The 20,319-nt window shown below is 46.4% G+C and overlaps 1 protein-coding gene and 1 long non-coding RNA gene across 2 annotated transcripts; one reads left to right on the top strand and one right to left on the bottom strand.

Annotated features, from left to right (window-relative positions):
- Positions 1-294: 294 nt before the first annotated feature.
- On the bottom strand, positions 295-13,567 carry LOC102943251 (ER degradation-enhancing alpha-mannosidase-like protein 2). The gene is made up of 11 exons (XM_037915678.2): positions 13,343-13,567; positions 12,840-12,950; positions 12,024-12,063; positions 10,906-11,011; positions 9,735-9,860; positions 8,524-8,735; positions 7,139-7,280; positions 6,507-6,631; positions 5,590-5,734; positions 4,229-4,350; positions 295-3,274 (listed from the first exon to the last, which is right to left on the bottom strand). The coding sequence occupies exons 1-11, from the start codon at positions 13,438-13,440 to the stop codon at positions 2,774-2,776; spliced, it is 1,728 nt and encodes a 575-aa protein (XP_037771606.1). The 5' UTR covers positions 13,441-13,567; the 3' UTR covers positions 295-2,773.
- Positions 13,568-13,583: 16 nt separating this feature from the next.
- Positions 13,584-18,667, top strand: LOC114021096. Its single transcript, XR_003565767.3, has 3 exons — positions 13,584-13,726; positions 16,693-16,736; positions 17,105-18,667. It is a non-coding gene; the product is annotated as an uncharacterized LOC114021096 (long non-coding RNA).
- The last annotated feature ends 1,652 nt before the right edge of the window (positions 18,668-20,319 follow it).

Here is a 20,319-nt window from a genome sequence, read left to right as displayed (position 1 = left end):
CACAACTGGAGATTAGATGTGCAATTTCTACTATGCCACCAGACTTCAGGAAGCTGTGTTGCAACACACAAGCCCCTGTCTCACATTAGAGAGCATTAAATAATGTACTTCATGTGTAAATTCCTTGGTTGCTATGATGTGGTCTGGGGGCACTGGAGACCATAAGTCTCAAAATGGGGTTATGCTGGCAAAAAGTTTGGGAATCCCTGTGTTAACATAATCTAGTTACTGTTTGGGGCTTGGTATACAGAGACCTTAGCCTGCCTAGTATCATGCTAAACATGACAGTAAAAATCATTTGAACCTTTTATTAAAGATAAAGAAGGACAAACAGTTACAGTATTTGGAATGTAAAGCCTTTAATTTTAACAACATCCTTTCCCCCTTTCCCTTAAGCTGGAGAGTTTTTAGAAGGAAAACATCCTTGTCTGACAGTCTCTTAAATGGTATCAGATGGTAATAACTGTCCTTTTGGGGAAAAGAGAAGAAGTTGAAATGAGCTGGAGCCGTCGATGCTGTTAAAGTCTGATCCCATTTCATCCCAGCTGGTGTCTGAGATTCAGCTGGGGCCAGTACAGGTGGCAATGTCATTGGGGTTCCTCTCTCTGGTCCAGTCTGGTCAGAACATCCCTCAGGATCAGGATGCTGAAGGCCCAGGGTCCCAGGAGATGGTGAGAGTGGCAGCCATGATGAAGTTCCTCCAGAAGCTTCTGAGAGTTCTCTCTGTATCTCCCCTCCGCCAAAGTGTCTTTCTTCAAGGACCAAGAAAAGGGAATGTTGGGTGGAATAGCTGATCCTCTCATGGTTTAATCCACCAATTTGGCCTAATATGCAACACGCCAACTTCAGTTCATTAACTTCTGGCTCCACATCATTTGTTTTTAATGAGCATAATTTCAACAGTCCTTGGATTATATCAATCATGGCCTTTTTGGTTTAGGCTAATCTAGGTTGTCTGGTTCTCTTGCACCTATTTACAATGTTCTTTATTGAAAATAACTTGACCTACTTTCCATGGCCAATTCTAAAACAGGCAAAAGTTATAGACCTATTGCCACACCAAGGCTCCCATTCTACTTAACACCGTGGGGCACTACTGGCATAAAAATGAGTGTAGAGAGCCCCTGCTTGGTCAGCTTCTGCTACCCCAAGCAAGAACAGATGTATTGCACATGCAAAGAAAGGTAGAAGGGAAGCGAGGAATGGCTATATGGAATCAAACCATCAGGCTATGCCATCTGTAGCCTTGGGCAGTTTGGTTCCTGCTACATCAAAATGAAACTCTTGCAATGCACCTGGCCACCATGATAGAGGTGGAGACAGGCTCCCCAGGGGACTCTGGAAGATCATCTCCCCTGCTGAAGCAGAAGGGTCAGGGTTCTTTATATCTCCTGAGACTCACAGAGCGGTAGGGGTTGTCAGATCCCACCAACAGCCTGTTCATTCAGGAGCAAGGCTTTTCACTATTAGAAAGGGAACCATCATGGTTCGACTTCACTTTAAAAGAATGTGGCCATTAGAAACCCATCCTCCCCCACTTTTAGAGGAGTTACATGTCTATTCAGCCTCTCCTCTGTATTGAGGGGCTGGAGTATTCTATACCTCACTCTGAACAAAACTGGTGTTCTTCCCTGGCTTTGGTCCCATCTCCCCACCCCACACTACCCCTGCCCGACCAATGCTGCCTGCCTCATGCTGCGTGGATTCCTGCTGACTGCCGCATTAGCTCCCAACCAGAAGGTCCACGCAGCTGTTAGAGGGAGATGGGTCATATTAGGCATTGAAGGCAGGGAAGGAGGAAGGGTTTTTCAGAGCAGAGGCAGGCAGAACATTTGGGGAGTCAGTCAAGCCTCGTCCCTTGGGGTTAGAAGGGTTTCTAATCCACAGCACAAAGTCCCTCCTTCCGCACATCACAGGCCCCAGAAAACTACAGAAATTTAATCAGCTTCTAGGTGACATCCACCCAGCAATCAGCCAGCCAGCCTCCTAAGGGACAGTGTCACGTACAGGGTACTAATGAGCACTAGTGCTAGATGTAAGGGAATGTGTGATGTGAAATGTTCTATGACACAAATTAACTCATTTCCTGACACTTGACAGATCCTCCCATGTTGGTTCCCCCCAGCTGCCAGATGTACAGTTCATTTGTCCAACAGCCCAGCATGGAACTGAAAACCTGTTATCTGGAATAGAGGTTGCCCATGAACTATTCCCCATCTGGGAGCTCTCTGGGTGTTCAAGCCTGTGCCCACATGATCTCCTGGGACCAGCAGTAAAATTTAAGGCTAATCAGAGAAAATCTGCAATTTAAGGAGTAAGAGAAGTAGCTGCTAGTAATTCGCTTCTGTTCTCATGTTGCTACAGCCAGGTAGCTCAATTTCCTTCTTTTCTTAAGCAGGAGGCACTGGAAACTCTGCATATGGTCGAGACTTTAAACGGCCTCAGAACATTTAACACAGCTGCAAATGAAACAGCAAAAGTCACAGGCTGCAGGCTCTTCCTTCTCAGAGATTTCTGCTTTCCAAACTGGCGACTCATTCTGGTATAACACTTTGAGCTGCGTTAACAAACGGAAGAGTAACCCTGATTCACGCAATACAAAAGGCAAGAGTGCAAGGGGATCTAATTGTAGGATATTTTACGTAACAGTGGAAATCCTGTTGTGCATTTTTTTCCACCACTGAAAAATATTTCCCACAGAATAAAAAGGTCCACAGAGTGCAAATCTAAGCGGATTTATTAACTTCAACAACTCGGACTCGTAGTGAAGGAGTCACGTGTTGTCTAGAAAGACCTGTCCCAGAACTGAAAGTTTGGAGGTAAAGGGCTGATTAGGGCAGCTCAGGAGAGGGATTCTCCTTTTGGTGTTCTTCTCCGGGTTCATTTCCACCCTGCTGCTCTCTGAGGAAGTATCTGCAGATGCTGTCTGGCTTTCCCTCCCACTATGGTCTGCAGTTCTCTTGAACGTGGACTTTTTGCTTTTCTTCAGAAAGTAAAACGCTCTCATTAAGTCTTCCACTTCCCACTGCTCTTCCTTCTGTTTCCTACAACAGTGCAGGGCAGCAGGGTCTATGGGGTGAGCTTCGGTATTGAAGACGTATCCGCCAGCACCAAGGATGCATTCCCCATAAGGCATAGACACCACATCAAAGGCTGACCCATCGTTGTGAATGAAGTTATCTGGGTCAAACAGCAGATATAAGTATTTCACTGTTTCAGCCAAGAAAAAGGATTCCATGCGATTATCCAGTCGGTGATCCCTCAGGTCTTTGATCTGTAAGAGAGCAGATCAAGTGGATTACATCTGTCCTGAACCCAGAACCTCACAGAGTACTCCAAGATGTCATGAACTTGGGAAAACAGTCAGCTTGGAATTCATCCCTACAGCTAAGCAATACATGGACTCACCAGTCCATTGCCGATCCTTACCCCGAGGAGTTGCCATTTGGCTTGATGGTGCACAACATTTAAAATTAATTACTTCTAACAGTTTCTTTTTGGCTGTTTTATCCAGTTGAAATGTCTGCCAGTCACTTGCTCTAACTGCTAATCAGGAGAGAGGAGTTCTGTGCTAAGGATTTCCCATGTGACTTAGCGACATGAAGCGACTTACCCACCATTTCCCAACCTATAAAATGGGGACTTATCTACTTCAGAGTTGTGAGGTTGAATTCTCAGTGTTTGTGCATTAACGATTCATTGTGACAGTGCGAGATCCTTGAATGGCAGGTGTTAGAGAAGTGTAAAGAAATCACTCGTACAGGCTCAGTTGTATCTGATCAGCACAGGCCCATGTCAGGACAATGCAGACCTGCACCATTCCAGCAGATCGCTGAGAGGTGCAGTGCCCTACATGCAGCGGGAACATGCCCTGGCCCTGCTTTCTCCCCAACCCCTTGCACCCACAGAGGCACCAGCAGGAAGTAGTTCCTGTGCTGAGGGCAGAGGGAGGTGGGGAGGCTTTTTGTGCCATCCCCAGCTCTTACCCACACAGTAGCAGGGCACAATATGGCCCTAACTCCCTTACTGCTCTGGCAGTGGAGTTACTCCCTGAAGCACGAGCAGGGTTACAAAATTGAGTTTTACCACGGGACTGTTTGATTGGTCTTTAAAAAACAAGAAAACCTCCCCACAAGTGATCAGCCAGCCTACAGACATCACCCTCTTTGACAAACTATCAAGAGACCAACACTTGCTGGTTGAAAGCTGATTTTCGGCAGATACTTACTGTTGCAAATCCACACTCCACCTTACTGATTTTCTCTATGGACTCCACAGCATCTCTCCCCAGTTCTAAGAGGGTGGGATCTCGTGTGGCACGGTACAGATACATGGCACTCTCGATCAGCTCTGCAAAATCCAGCAGCAAAGACTTTGTTACAGTGCACAGAAGACACACCTGCAATTTGCATAGATTCACCAATACAATTCAAGAGGATCAGATCAGTTAGCCCTATATATTGCCTCTGGCTCTCACCCATCTTCCCAGAGGACAAGCCAAATCTGAAATTAAACAGTTTGAATTGAGATGACATGTTAACTATGCATTTCCCGCCTCACATTTAGGGGATGGGAATGAAGTGAAGTTAAAAAAATTTAAAATTAAACTTGCCCTAAAAAAACCTAAATTTAGAAAATTCTTTGATACCGCAATTCTGCATCAGACATTTCAGCCCCATAAAAAAAAAGTTGTACATTTTATAAGCTACTGAAAGATAGGGTTTCCTGATGTTTAGATACAGGGATGGGTAATAAGGATACATCCACGGCAGACATCAGGTGCACCTTCTCTTTTCCTTACTCTAGAAACATTGCTACTGTGATATTGTGATACATGCTAAGTTTACATGCCACATGGCGAATGCTGTTATGCTGCTGTAACAGCCATTCAGGAAACTCAAATTAACAAATGCATTTGCAGACCTACATGATGCAGGTGCACAAGTAAATGAAGTAGAACCATGTGTGTTGTAAGAAACAGGGAAAAGGGAAATCAATGGTTGTGGAACAGAAAAGGACAAAGGAACGAGGGAGAAATGTTATTTTCAAGTTTCACAGAGGATCTTACATCACGGGATCATTAACATTATTTGTGTTACTCAACTGCAATAAGGTTAATAAAACTGGAGGAATAGCAAAAGTCTGCTTTACTCTATGCACTTCAATCAGCAAAACCAGACTGGTCTGTTTATAGTCAATTTCACTTTCTAGTTACACTAGTACAGAATTCATGTGTGCAAGTGAACATTTACATTAAAAAGCCTTTTACTGACAGACTTTGAGAACACTTAATACTACACTTGATGCATCTTTTTCCAATAGCACAAACCCTGTATTTTGGGCCTAATCCATTTGACAGGGCCCCTTTAAGAAGTGGCACAGTGGTTAGGCTCCTTTAAAATGTAGTCCTACCTATAGTGAAAGTCAGACTCTTGCCGGAAATGGAAAATGGGAGTGCACTGAGAATGAAGTTATTATTGCAGTAGCGTAAGATCTTGCAGGTTAGAGGTTAGGTAACATTTAATTACTACACTAGAGTAAAAGCAGGACTCAGTGTCAACATGTTTGTTATTTGTTGCTTCTGTTTACCAGGTCTGAGTGGGTATCCTTCTCGCTTTTCCACTGTATAGCCCTGGGGAATGTTGTAAAACTCAGGCAGCCCACCAAACTGTTTCCAAACAGTGTAATAATTGAGGAATGTTCGCATGGCATTATTGATGTCCCCTATCAGGCTCTGGGGAAAGAAAAAACACCTAGTGAAGCAACACTCAGTTGGGAAAGAACAAACTACACAGGACTTAGCTTAAAAAAAACACAAGCTTTCCTACAGTCATTAAATGAGAAGCCAATGGACTGCTCACAGAGTTTGAACATAGTCATATTCAGACAGGGTACCTTAAGAATAGCTGGAACTAACAAGGAAGCTGGTGACACTTTTCTGTTGGATCATATTCCATGTGATCTCTGAATTCATACCAAGTTTTCTACTCCCTTCTGGCTGATGTGGGTCTCAGAGTATTCATTTTAGAGCTTCCCTGACTCATCTAGAAGACACTGTTCCTTTCATTTCAGCAGCAGAGGGGCTGTTGCTGCGTAGTCAACTACAGGACACTAGGGAGTGGGAACTACTCAATAAGCAATTCTCATTGCAAGAAATAGACTCAAACATAAAAAGTGTTTAGGAGGAGATGGGGAAGGGATTTGGGTCTCTCTTCTTAGGGCCCCTCCCCCCCCCATCTTCATAAGAACTGTGTTAGGAAAGCAGGTTACCATATGGCTGTCCCCATTCACACTTAATCTATGGTTCTGTATGTAGCACTTCTGGAGTCTAATTCAGCTCTGCCAAAGGCTGCAGGAGGTGAAGTCCATCTATACTGCGGAGCAGAGCCAGGCTTTAACCAGGACAGAAGATAAGTTATCATCATATGCCCTGGCACAGTATTTGTGGTGCAGATGGACCCAAGACAGGGAGGAACAAGATTAGTGTATGTTATTTCTCTTCCTACCTGTAAGCCTGGCCAGTAGGCCTCTAGGGACTGAAAGACAGGCATGGACACTGTCCCTTTGTACATCTGAACCCACAGGTACCAATCATCGAATTTTGTGTAGTTCTTAATGGCTTTGTTATATTCTAAAAAGAAATGGAGAAAAATAATTTAATACAACTGAATTTTTAAATAGCAGAAGAGAAGCCCCTTTTTCCACTGTGGATTAGTCAAATTAACACTAAGAACATTCATTTCTCCCAAGCACTGTCATACAGAACACTCACAAATCTTACAAGGCCTTATTGTAACAAAAACCATCACTACAGGAAACAGTTTAGAAAGGAGTTTTGTCAGACTTTTAGCATCCTCTTGTTAAAAGGAGTCTAACACACCAAATGATGGAAAAAGAAATTTAGCTCCAAAAAGACACAGGTACTAGCCTGGCTCTACTGAGGTCAATGGGAGGCCAGAATTTCACCCACAGAGCTGAAGATACCTCAGAAGTGAGTCTGCACCATGGAGTTGCTTAAGGTCACATTTCCAGGGGCCTCTCTCTGCACATACAGATATCTGCAGGTGCACTTAAGGAGACACTTTTGAGAAAATCTGGTGAAAAAAGGCCCAGTCATCCAGGAGAAAAAAGCTCTCACCTAGGAACATGGACATCAGCTCTTCATCATGCAGCAGAATGGCTCCTTTAACAAGGTATTCAAAGTAGGAATCTACCCCGGCCCCAATGCCAGCATCTTGGGCTACCCATTTGGCAGTTACCACATCAATGTGGTTACCCACCTGTGGGAAAAGGAAGAGTTTAAAGAAAAGCCAAAGCTTGCCTGTTAATACTAGATTCCGAGGACGACCTTCTCTTTCTACCGTTTATTTGAAAGCCACGGATTCCAAAGCACTTGGCAAAGACTTTATGAACTACAGACACATATAGCAATACAACATTAGTATTGCTGTCCTGATTTTATGATGAATTTGCAACCTTCAAGTTAAATTAAATGTTTTCTGCATTTCACAACTACACCTGGTTTGTCAATAGGCAGACATGAACAATGCTATGGGAACCACTACTTTGCATTTTTTATTTGCAACATTAATGCCTCATTGGTATAAAGTTTTACGTAGGATTTTATTGATTACAATGCCATAAAGTGCAGCTTTGTTAGGTATTATCTGACCGGAACTCTGGGACTACAGAATAGAGTAAATGCATTTTTCTGAAATTCCAGAGGGTTTTAAGCTAGAAAAAACTCTTTAGATACAAGGAAAAAAACCTATTTGTGGCACTCGAGTTCTACAGCATGGCATTATGGAGCTGGGCAAGACCATAACCATATGCTTAAAGATTTTTCTCTGTTACAGTGCATGTGTGGAAACAGATTTGTAGTTATTCATAATTTTTTTCTTTAAATTTGCCAAGGTCCTCATTGAGGTCTAGTCACATGTGGAGACAGACATTTTTAAACTTCAGAAATGTCCAAGTTGTGTACAAAAATGTAAGTGTCAAGAGAAAATATTTATATTTATATTTTAAGTATGGGGAAATTGTGTTCCAACCCTCCTCTCCAAAGCCTAAATTATAAACATCTGAACTGACTAGTCTCTTTTAAAAAAAAAAAATCCCCCTTCGACAGAGACTAAACTTGGAATAGCGGCGCTAAAGCAGCATTTTAAGGAGGCTGTGAGTCAGTAATGACAGGATCATAACGAAAGCAGAGTTATAAAAACTGTGAAAACCACACCATATTTGTCCGTCAGCTTTTTCTGGGTAGAATTCAAGAACTGTGTAATGTATCTGAGGTGGATATAGTTTGTAACTGAAGTTACCAGTGTTCTGGAACAGTAGGCTACGTGCCACCTACTGCAGGATTACTGGTATTGCAGTTATACTCATGTAGTACTATAAGGTATCACTCATTTAAAGCTAACGCATGTCCTCTATCTATCCTGGCTTACCTAGTACTGCCTCCTGTACACTGTTTACAAAAAGGATGTAAGCATAACATGAAGGGCATTTCCCCCCACTCACCAATCCAATATCGGAACGATTTTTCCACAGGGCCTTAATGGCTTTTCTGGCCACATCCTCAAACACTAGGTTACCCGTAAGATGGCTTAACGTGGCAAATTCCACTATGAATGTTCCGATACCAGCAGTACAGGTAACCGGGGTCTCTCCAGGGTTTACTCCATGCAGCAAGTTCACTGTCCCATATGGCATCCCAGTTGGGGTCTGAAAAGCTGAAACACATCACAGTCGTGATTCACAGGAGAATGTTCGGCATCCATCACCAGACAACATTTAACAGGCTGACTGTTACTGCCTGTGCCTCTCGTTCAAGCATGGATGCCAGCAAGAGACCAGGGTTTGGAGTAGTCTGAAGTGCACTGAAATAAATGGGAGGTGGCACCATAGCCCAGTATGGGGGAGAGAGGTAGAACCCAGAAGGCTAGACAAGAAATGCTGGACATCGATTGTGGAGACCTACCACTTAGCATGCAGTGTTTGAGGGTATGCCTGCCTCACTGCACAAGCGGGATGATCTCTGTGAGGATGCAAACACTGAACAGCTGCCTCATTAACTGAATGCAGTCCAACCTGTGCCCGGGACGAGGCACATAAAACCAACACAACAACTCACGTACTCTGACTGTGTATCCTAATGGAAGCCCACATTGGGCAGAGTTGAGTTTGCACATTTTCTGCCTCTAGAGACCATCACTTGACCACCTTAATGTTCTTTAAGCATTTTTTTTTTTGCTTGGAGTAACTAATATACATGATGGCGTACGTTCATGTGACTGATAGCACCACGTTCCGGGTGTTTCCTACAGGCATTACATATACCTAATGCTGTCATTTCAGAAGAATACACCCACATTTCCTGCGATATTTTGTCTCAAGTGACCCAGAGTCCTGCATTCTGCTTCCAACAACCATCCCACAGCTGCTTTGGAAGCTTCAGAGGTTTCCATGTGGATTGTAAAGGATTTATTTGAGCCTAGGCTCATTCCCCAGACTTCAGTAACACCAAAATACTTGTACATCAGTGCAGCACTGACAAAAATATGGCTGTTTAATACAGCTAGTTAGACTTCCCCTATGATTCCAGTGATCTGGGGACTATTTTAGATGCTGAAGTGATGGCACTTGTATTACTACTGGCCAGTTAACTCAGCATCTACTATGCAGAAGAGTGCAGAGAGAATTTAGATCTGCAGCTCTGGAAAGGTACTCACCTGGTAGGAGTTTACGAGCAGCTTCTTCTGCCATCCTCAGAAGAGGCCCTGAGCACGGCCATCCTGCTTCCACTTCAACACCAGCTTTCTTAGACAGCAAGTGAGCAGACAGGAGACCACCTACCACTGGAACAGTGCAAAGTGAGGGGCTCATTAGGAAGTACAGGGAGGAATGAACTGATGGTTTTGCCCACAAAACCCCCAAATAAGCAGCATTTGATTCCATAACTAGGAAGTTGTGGCGGGGAAGGGGAAGACAGATGGCTCATCTCTAGTGTCTAAGAAGGTGCTAATCAAAGATGCTTTGCAAAGACAAAAAGTTGGATTTATTCTTGTTCTTGCTTCTTTGTAAACTGTCAAAAAGAACTGGAAGCACTTCTTCTACCTCATTGCATTAGAAACAGCAGATCTTACCTATGCCCATTTATCTGTACTAGTCTATAGACAACTGAAGAACTACTGGGATTATGACATCAGGAGAATAAAGTATGAGCAATTGAAAGGAAAAAAGAGGGTGGATGGGGTTGTCTTGTATTTTAAATGAGCCCAGAAATGCGTAACATAGCAAGTGTAGGTCAAAAACTATTAATGTGTAAAATATTTTACCAGAAACTGTCTCCGGGTGCAGAAACTAGCAGAGCAGGAAAATGAGAATAAGCATAGCACAGTTTTCTTCTCTGAAAGTGTCATTTAGGTGGAGGGAATTGAAGGAGTAAAACAAGCAAGTAGTGCTGAAGGCAGAGGTCGTCATGATTTTTCAAGAGAAAGAGGACTTTAATCATAGCTTCTTAAATAGACTAAATTACTCTCCATTCCAGAGCAAAGTCTGCCTCAAGGGACACAAGAAACTTATTCTAGAAGCAACAGCAGATTTGATGTGTAACTTTATGACTTCAGCATGAAACCTCTCATTCTGAAACTCAAAACTAACCTTGAACAAGAACACAAACTGTAGTATGTATAGTTTACATATGGAACCATTCAAAAGGGGGCTGGGAAGTAATGCACAATGAAGGAAGGGAGGTGTATTTTTCTTTGTTTAATTTGTATGCAGCAGAATTCAATTCACACTGTTCTTCTGCATTAGATATAAAATTATGAATTCACAGAGACTGTGATTGTGACACACAAACGACTTTCAAGTTAAGCCCTACTCCAGCACCCAGCTCACCTCGGATGTTGGTTTCAAAGACAGACGCATTTACGTCAATATCAAAATCCACCCCCTCCTGCAGCACATTGACAACCCTCTGGAACTCTGAAACATTTCCCAAAATCTGGAAAAGAAATCAGGAAAAATGAGAGGGAGGCTCATGAGGCAGCAAATGACTACACTCAGGAAAACAAAGGAACAATTATAAGGAACGCATGACATAACAGACTCCTCAGCAGCTTCACTGTAGGGTTAGATGCTGTTTTAAACCTTTTTCACTTGACCAAGCTGCAGGGGCGGCAGGTTTGTATAATTTTTGGTGGTGCCCAGAACAGGTCCAAATCCTGCCCACGGCTCTGGTAGGGAGTTTGGGTGCGGGAGGGAGTTTGGGGTGCAGGCTCTGGGAGGAAGTTTGGGTGCAGGAGGGATGCGGGCTCTGGGACGGGTGCAGGTTCTGGGCTGGGGCAGGCATGCAGGAGGGGGTGCAGGCGGGGATGCACGCTCTGAGAGGGAGTTTGGGGGGACAGACGAATGGACTGCCATGTGCCTCCTCCGGCGCAGCAGCTGCCTCAGCCTGCCCCTGGTGCTGCTCCCTTGTAGCCGGGAGCGGCCGGTGAGGGAGCGCAGCACGGAGCTGCAGGGGACAGCTCAGGGGAGGTGCGCGGGGGTGGCAGGCAGAGCCGGGGGAGAGACCCGGCCCCAAACATTGGTGGAACTGGGCCCTGAACTTGCTGGAGCCCGGGCACCACGGGCCCATACAACTTGCCGCCCCGACTAGCTGGGAGCACAAGCTGCTGATTCACGAAACTGAGGTTATAAAAGACACTAAGAAAAAGATTCCTATTTGATTGTCTTCAAAGCTTTCCCCCCTCATTCTGGGTCCTTATGCCATATTTAGAAGGTGTCAGAGGCTGGGCACTCCAGGCACCTGCATCTCAGTGGAGTGAAGTCAATGCAGGCTCTCCCTCTCTCAGTTAATAAGTTACTCTCACAAGTAGGTGAAGAGCACCTGAGAGGAGCAGAGGTAAATCGAGGCCTCTAATGCAGGATATTTAAGAAGTGCAGAAAGTAATATTGTATGAAATAAAACAGAGGGAAATTAACAAGAAAAGGTTGTAATTGAGTGAGGTACTTACTAGTAGAGTGTCCAAAGCATCAATCAACGTGAGAGAAAAACTAAGAGAGAAAAGAAGGCAGTGTGAGGAAATGTCAAGTGAGATAAGTAGCAGACAGGGTGACAGACAGTAACAAATACAACACTTGAATATTTAACAGCAAAAACAAAAAATGTCTAACTACAACTCCAGTTACTGGGAGGCAACAGCATGAGCCAACCTGAGACCCCTAAGCTGTGTATAGAGAAGGCTGGGAATTCTACCCACAGGACATCTATCATCCTGCTGAATCTGTCAGATCACAACCATTGCCACTGATAGCATCAACACAAAATTGTGACTCCACTGGAGGGCTAAGCAACAGGTGGAGCTAAGAACAAAAATATACTGTATTCCAACAGCAATACCTGCAGCCTTAGTGGGAAAAATACCTCCCAATAATATTTCGTGACATAATCATCTTATTTACAGAGTTGTTTTAGCCACGTTAGTCCCAGAACATTAGCGAGACAATAAAAAAATACTACCTTACCCACCCTGTCTCTCATCTTTTCCTTAAACAATTCTCTTTTACTGGCAGGTGCCTGGCTTGCGTGATCCAATTGGTTTTTCTCCTTCACCAACATAAACGATTCAAGCTAATGCAGTTTGAGACTCCACCTTTACCAAATGGCTTGGCACAGTTACAGCAGAGACCATGACAGCGCCCCACAGAGTCATCAGAGCTAAAGATGAAGGTCTTTTAGATTTTTAAGTCTAGGGAGAGGTAGGGAAACGCCAGCACCCTGGACACAGCAGGCGAACAAGCTCATAGGGAACATTAACCCTCTCCAGTACCTTCCCCAGGTGTCCTGTCCATCGCACGTCAGAGGCCGCAGTTCATCGTAGGGAAACGCGTTTTCCAAGTAGCTGTCGTAGGCGTGGTAGAACATGGACTTGACCCGCTCCCTGAGGGCAGAGGCGGCATTGGAGCACGGACACGGCTACGGGCCCATCGGCGCGCGAGGGCTGCGCCCCCGGCTTGGCCAAACCGGCCCCGGGGTTCCCCCGCCCGCCGCCCGCACTGCCCGGGCCGCTGGGCAGCCGCACCTCGGGGCTGCGGCTCGCCGCGGCGGGGACGGGCGCGCGGCTCCGCCCGCGGGGGAGGCCGGGTCTCCCCTTAAGCGCCCAGATGGGCGGCGCGGCCCCTTCCACAAGCCTGGGCGGGACTCGCCTACTGCCCCCAGCCGGGCCCGCGCGGGGCCCGCAGCGAGCCCGGGGCTGGAGCGGGGCCGGCCAGGCTGAGGGGGCCGCTCCCGGCAGTGGGGAGGTGGGGGGACCCGAGCCGCCCTGAGCCTCACCGGTAGTGGGCGGTGTCTATGCCGCGGGCCGCCCCCTCCCCGGCGCCCGGCAGGTGCAGGGCCCAGAGGCAGCACAGCAGGTACCAGCAGCGGAGCATCGGGGGGTGGCAACGGAGCCCGGCCGCGCCGCCACTTCCGCCCCTCACGAGGGGGTAGCCACGCCCCTTCTGCGCGCCGGTCCCACTACTTGCCCTCCCCCCGCCGCAGTAAGCCTTAATGCGCCTGCGCACAAAAAGTACCTTCCACTTCCGGCTTCTCTAGCTACCGTAGCAAGTCGCCGCCCTCCGGAATCCGTCGTGTCTCAGGACGAGGCTGCGGTTTCCCCTTCCGGGGCATAGGGCAGCACCTGGAGCTGCTGCCAGGCTAGGGGTCTTGACCCTAGAGGTAGCCGCGTTTGGTTTCCCTCGCGGGGAGGGGCGTGTCCCAGCCACCGGCCTAGCGCCTGGCCCGGCCCGTTACAGCCACGGTCAGGGACGGGCCTCGCCCTGGGCGCGGTGACCCAGCCCTGCACAGACAACAGCGTCCCTGGCAACCCCCCCCCCCCGCGCTCTTCTCCCCGCCCTGCGCGGGGCGCCCGGGGGCAGGTCCTCTTCCGGGGCTGCGAATGAGAGGGAGGGTTTTAACCCGCGGCCGGTCAGCTTTGAGTTGAACCAGTGGCTTAATTTCCCGCCAGTTCTTCCGGCACCGCAGGAGCCTTGGTACGCAGCTTTTATCGTGGCCGTTGCCTTACCTCGAATGCCCTGTCAGTCTGCTGCTTTCCCTGGGACTTCTTCAGACTCCCTGAATCAAACGTCTTCTCTTCCGGGGTGCCTTCCAGACCAGTGAGCGGTGGTGCCGCTGCTTTCCCTGTAACCCTGAGTGCCTCAAAACACCTGCCGCTGGAGCGCCTGTGTCTGGAGGCATCCATCCATCACAACGCACACACCCAGTGACTGTGTATTAAGCAGCCCAGGTTCAGTCTTCTAATTCTAGGAACCTGCTCTTTAGACCATGTCCCCACTCTGGCCTTCACCAGCCTTGTTTATACCTGGCACGATGAACGCAATGCCCCCCCCCAGTCCTGAATTTTCCCCAAAACATGTGCTTTGTAATGTCCAGCCCTTTCCTGGAGAATTCAGAGAGAGACTAAGAACATAAGAACGGCCATCCTGGGTCAGACCAAAGGTCCATCAAGCCCACTATCCTGTCTTCTGACAGTGGCCAATGGCGGGTGCCCCAAGAGGAATGAACAGACAGGTTATCATCAAGTGATCCATGCCCTGTCACTCAGTCCCAGCTTCTGGCAAACAGAGGCTAGGGTCACCATTCCTGCCCATCCTGGCTAATAGCCATTGATGGACCTATCTTCCATGAATCTATCTAGCTCCCTTTTGAGCCCTGTTATAGTATTGGCCTTCACAACACCCTCTGGCAAGGAGTTCTAGAGGTTGACAGTGCGTTGTGTGAAAAAATACTTTCTTGTGGTTGTTTCAAACCTGCTACCTATTAATTTCATTTGGTGGCCCCTTGTTCTTGTATTATGAGAAGGAGTAAATAACACTTCCTTATTTACTTTCTCTGTACCACTCATGATTTTATAGACCTCTATCATATCCCCCCTTAGTCGCCTCTTTTCCAAGCTGAAAAGTCCCAGTCTTATTAATCTCTCCTCATACGGAAGCTGTTCTATATGCCTAATCATTTTTGTTGCCCTTTTCTGAACCTTTTCCAATTCCAATATATCTTTTTTGAGATGGGGCAACCACATCTGCATGTGGGCATACAGGGATTTATATAGAGGCAATATGATATTTTTTGTTTTATTATCTATCCCTTTCTTGATGATTCCCAACATTCGGTTTGCTTTTTTGACTGCCGCTGCACATTGAGTGGATGATTTCAGAGAACTATCCACAGTGACTTCAATATCTCTTTCTTGGGTGGTAACAGCTAATTTAGACCCTATTATTGTATATGTAGTTAGGATTATGTTTTCCAATGTGCATTATTTTGCATTTATCAACATTACATTTCATCTGCCATTTTGTTTCCCAGTCATCCAGTTTGTTCCTTTAAAAATATATTACCAAGCGGCTTGCCACTTTAGCCAGAGTTAACATTCACTTTACATCAAACACAGCACTGGAATGGTTTAGATTAAAAGTAAAACAAGTTTATTAACAAAAGGCAATAAGATTGTAAGTGAATTCACGTATAAAGGGTAGAGTTAGAAATGGTTACAAGCAAATTAAAGTGAAAAATGCTTTCTAGAGGCTAAGACCTTACAAAACAAGCTACAGCCTTTGTTCAAGGGAGTTTCCTTACCAACATATGCTCCAGAAAGTGGCTGACCAGCCCCTTTGGTCAAGATCTCCCATAAAGTCCAAATGGTTTCTTTGTTGTCTCAGGTGAAAGATAACTTGTGGTTCTTTGTTGTCTAGTGAGCCTTTGAAATGGTTTCTTCTGAAGATTACCCCTCAAAGTAAAGTTCATTAGAGCCTAACAGCAGCTCCCAACACAGGTCCTGGCACGCAACTTTGGGTTCAGAGCTGCTCAGCTACTTTTTCAGAGCACCAGTTGGGCTTTTGGGGGTGGGGGGCAGGAAGTGTGAGCTTCCTTTTTTGAATCCTGCTTTTAGTGCCTCTGTGCCTCAGAAACACACCTGTCTCTGCCTTCTTCTGACCCTATGAAACCAGTCTCCTTGGTCCAGTCCCTGAGGGAAAAGTGTTTTCTTCCCCAGGTCCTTCAGCCTTGCTTCCTTCCAGCCAGCCCCCAGGAACTCAGCCCATCTCCCTTTCCATGCTCCCATGTTCCCATGAACACTCTTCATCTCCAAATTTCTATCCTTCCTTCCATGCCACTCAGTAATACACCCTCCACTCAAAATCTCTCTTAGGCCTCTATTGCCCATGAACTGCTCCCTCTGCAAAACCAATTCACCCCTCTCCTTGTCAAATAAAGTAATTCACTGAGGCCCTACAACCCTCCCAGAATCTACTGCAGTGGGGGCACCTCCACCTCAACAGTCAATTGCTCCTTCCTCCTGACCTTTCTTTGGGGGCCCTCTGCTGCCCCTCTTCCTGGTGCACCCTCTCGTGGAAGACCCAGCTTGTTGTGCACAGGCTGCTATGCTGCTTTGCTCTCCTCCTGGGAAGACTCCAACACAGCACCTTCTGCTCTCTCTCACTGCTCACAACCCTGCTCTCAAAGGAGCAGCAGCTCAGAGGTTGCTTGGCTCATCACTCCCCGCTTCCCCACTCTAACACTTGCTTGTTTTTCTTACAGCCCCAGTTCCCAGAGCCATGTGATTTCATGAGAATCTTAGCTTTGGTTTAAAACAAATTGTAAGTTTCTCATCCTTATGGTTGCAGGGAAAAGCTTGGAAAATATGAGCAACTCCACCTCCAAAGGACAGGTAAGCCACATATTTATTTTTAAAATCTCATGATTTTCAGTTTCACAATCACATACAAATACATATTTTCTTATAAACACAGCCCCAGCTGATGGTTAGTAGTGCTGCTGGGCAGTGATGAGTGTAGTTGGATCATGAACCAATGTGGCTATTGGAGGTCAAGCCTCCTCCAGACCAAGTGATGCTATGTAGCTAGCTTTTCATTTTCACCACCGTTCGCTCCATCTTGTTTGAGTTCATCTCCAGGCAGCTGCTTCTCACCCAAGAGTGGAGTCTAGAATGGAACCAGGATAGCTGCATGATGGCACTATGCATGTCAGAAGTTAATCTTTCTTTTCTTTTCTTTTCTTTTCCATTAATGCCCACAGCATGCGGCTCATGAACTCAGGAAGACACAGCCCTGCCCTGCCCAGAAGAGCTCAGTCTAAGAACAGGAGACAGAGCAGTTATTTGAGCTTGTACAGTCTCATGATTTCCTCCTGTAGATCTTGAATAGGATAGGTGAGAGCATGGTGCCTCTGGAGCCCCACAGGTGAATGATCTGCTGAAGACCAGTACTTCATCACTCTGAACGCAGGCTGCAAAGAAGAATCGGTAGAATCTTAGAGCATTCTCTTCCAGGCCTGTATTAGTGCGGTACACTGCAGCTGACCGTACCAGGTGCCACAGAGGGTCTGAGGGTCATGCAAATAGGCACCCTTGCCTTGTGTGGGGATAGGAGGAGGTCACTGATGCCATTTCTGCTCTATGATCTGGCTGGGAGCTGAACTGGGAAGATTCCTGTATATTGGGGATCGACAGGTGAAGTTGGAGATGTCTCTTCCCTTTCCTGGCCTTCCAGATTTCCTCCTTCCACGTGCTCTGCCTCCCTTCACTTCAGACTGAGCCCTTGCAAGATGCCCAGTGCCCACAGGGACATGCTTCAACCAAGCTGGAGGCTGATGGCTGGCACTGAGCTATACTGATGTGCTGTTGCCAGCATTCCCCACTGGCAGCACATTGTAAATCCTGACCTACCCTGGTTTTGAATGGTTGGCAGTTACCCAATGTTCCCAACGTCACTCTTGGTACGGTCCATTAAATCTATGTTCCCCCATGCTGATTGTGAGCTCTCCCTTGCAGTATGGGTGTTTATTAACAGCGGCTGGTCTCTCTTCTCTGTGCCCCCCATGTCTCAGAGGGTTCGATTGGTCCATAATAGCTCACGTTCTCTCTCTAAAGCAGTTATTCCCGGAAGTGAGTGTGCATGCACATGGTGAAGGAGTGCAGGCGAGGCACATGCGCAGGAAGGGATGGTAGGAAGGTCAAGGCATTTGGCAATCTAGGTCTTGGCCTGCCAAAGCTGTGCTCTGTGGAAACTAAACCTATCAAGCAAATTGCTCTCAGGAAAGGGAAGAGTACGGTCAGCCTGAAAGCCAGCTGTGTGTTGCTATGGTGCATCACATTGTTGCCAGCTGTCACTTGTTAGAATGAAAGTTGCTTTTACTCTCAGTCTTTAAGGGGATACATCTTTATTTGAAGTACCCACAGCAGTGGGCAGAGCGGGGTGACAGCTAATTTTGGTGCAGTCTTTTGCAAACTGGTGTTCTTTTAAAGAAAGCGGAAGTTTCATGGACTGACAGCTACAGTGCTGGTGGGTTGGTTTCTTGGCTGGGTGTGTGACCACTAGGTGTCACTGCAGGCTTGTGTACAAACAAAAAGCCACCGAATAATTTCCACATATTGTTCATTTGCTGCAGTTGTAATTTAGTCTTCTAGGGCCATTTATCATAAAGCCGTCTGCTCTCTTATTCCATGGCTGAAGGCTGCTAGAGTATGTCTCACTACGCTCCTGGGAGGATCAAAGTACTGGAGTTGATTTCACTAAAAGCTGTCACAGCACATTATTGGAGCACATTTTATTAAAGTTCATTTTCCAGACTTAAATTTAACAGTGTTCTAGACCACTGTCATTTACCATGCACTGGAACAGTCATTTCTCTATCAAAGTCAGTTATTGAATTCTAAAAGTTGTCAAACATATTTTTGAAACAGATACAGTATGTGACTTGAAAGAAAAACAGGAGGACAAGATGCTAGAGCAGTAAAATGTTCCAGTGTCTCTCATACAGTGAGATGCTGGAATCTGGGACACAAGACATCAACAGTGAGACTACAAATAACGGAATATGAAAAAGGCAGATTCCACAGGTGAAATTACACAAATACCCATCGGAGCATGTTAATTGCACATTACTCCAGTGGGCACCTGTGAAATATGGTGGAAAAAAATCTCCTTCCTCCTTCCTATAATGTGGTATGAAAATATTCCAAACAAAAGAGCTTCCTATCTTTTGACCTGCTAAGGCCAGAGTGTGTCCAAGACCAAGAACGAGACTAACAGAGGAGTTTGCAGTGGTGTTGTAGCTGTGTCGGTCCCAGGATATTAGAGACAAAGTGGGTGAGGTAATATCTTTTATTGGACCAACCTCTGTTGTTGAGAGAGATGAGCTTTCAAGCTCCAGAGAGCTCTTACTCATTGCTAAAGATATTCCTCACCCACCTTGTCTCACTAACAGAGGAGGAGGCTGTCAATGATGTTGAATCATTCCTTTAAGGTGTAATGATGGGAGAGCAGAACTGTTTAGGATGGAGGAATAGGTGGTTCTAAAATGAGTCTTGCTTGTAACAGACTCCATCCTGTGTAGTGCTAAGACTCTGGACTTCTATTATAAATAGCAGCTCATCACCATGCAGAAGGTGTTTACAGGATCAGGCCCGCTATATAACATTTGAGAGGCAGATGGATCCTGTATTGTAGGAGCTGAGGTGAAGTAGCGCTGGAACTTTGCATCATTTCTGAACTCCTGGCAGTCCTCATCCCCTGACTGCTTTGCCTTTTAATCATGTTAGACACTTGGGAACCAAACTGCCAATTTACCCTATGGCCTGGTCTACACTACGAGTTTAGGTCGAATTTAGCAGCATTACCTCGATTTAACCCTGCACCTGTCCACACGACGAAGCCCTTTTTTCCGGGCTCTTAAAATCGATTTCTTTACTGCACCACGACGAGGGGATTAGCGCTGAAATCGGGCTTGCCAGGTCAAATTTCGGGGAGTGTGGACGCAGTTTGACGGTATTGGCCTCCGGGAGCTATCCCAGAGTGCTCAAATGTGACCGCTCTGGACAGTGCTCTCAACTCAGATGCACTGGCCAGGTGGACAGGAAAAGGCCCACAAACTTTTGAATCTCATTTCCTGTTTGGCCAGCATGACTACCTCACTGGCCCAGGTCACCATGCAGAGCCCATCAGCACAGGTGACCAGCAGTCCCAGAATCGCCGAAGAGCTCCAGCGTGGACCGAACGGGAGGTATGGGGTCTGATCCCTGTATGGGGAGACGAATCCGTGCTGGCGGAACTCCGTTCGAAAAGATGAAATGCCAAAATATTTGAAAAAATCTCCAATGGCATGAATGACAGAGGCTATAACAGGGACCCGCAGCAGTGTCGCGTGAAAATTAAGGAGCTCAGGCAAACCTACCAAAAAACCAGAGAGGTAAACGGCCGCTCCGGTTCAGAGCCCCAGACATGCTGCTTCTA

The sequence above is a fragment of the Chelonia mydas genome, chromosome 13, assembly GCF_015237465.2.
Source record: "Chelonia mydas isolate rCheMyd1 chromosome 13, rCheMyd1.pri.v2, whole genome shotgun sequence".
Taxonomy (NCBI): domain Eukaryota; kingdom Metazoa; phylum Chordata; order Testudines; family Cheloniidae; genus Chelonia; species Chelonia mydas.
This window is presented reverse-complemented; position numbering and strand designations above follow the sequence as displayed.

Excerpts from the sequence above, each read along its gene's own strand:
- LOC102943251 (XM_037915678.2), bottom strand. The coding sequence starts at position 13,440 with ATGCTCCGCTGCTGGTACCTGCTGTGCTGCCTCTGGGCCCTGCACCTG. Across the intron at positions 9,861-10,905 it reads CTTTGAAACCAACATCCGAG|TGGTAGGTGGTCTCCTGTCT; the intron begins GTGAGCTGGGTG and ends GCACTGTTCCAG. Across the intron at positions 5,735-6,506 it reads CCTACTGGCCAGGCTTACAG|AGCCTGATAGGGGACATCAA; the intron begins GTAGGAAGAGAA and ends TTCTTTCCCCAG.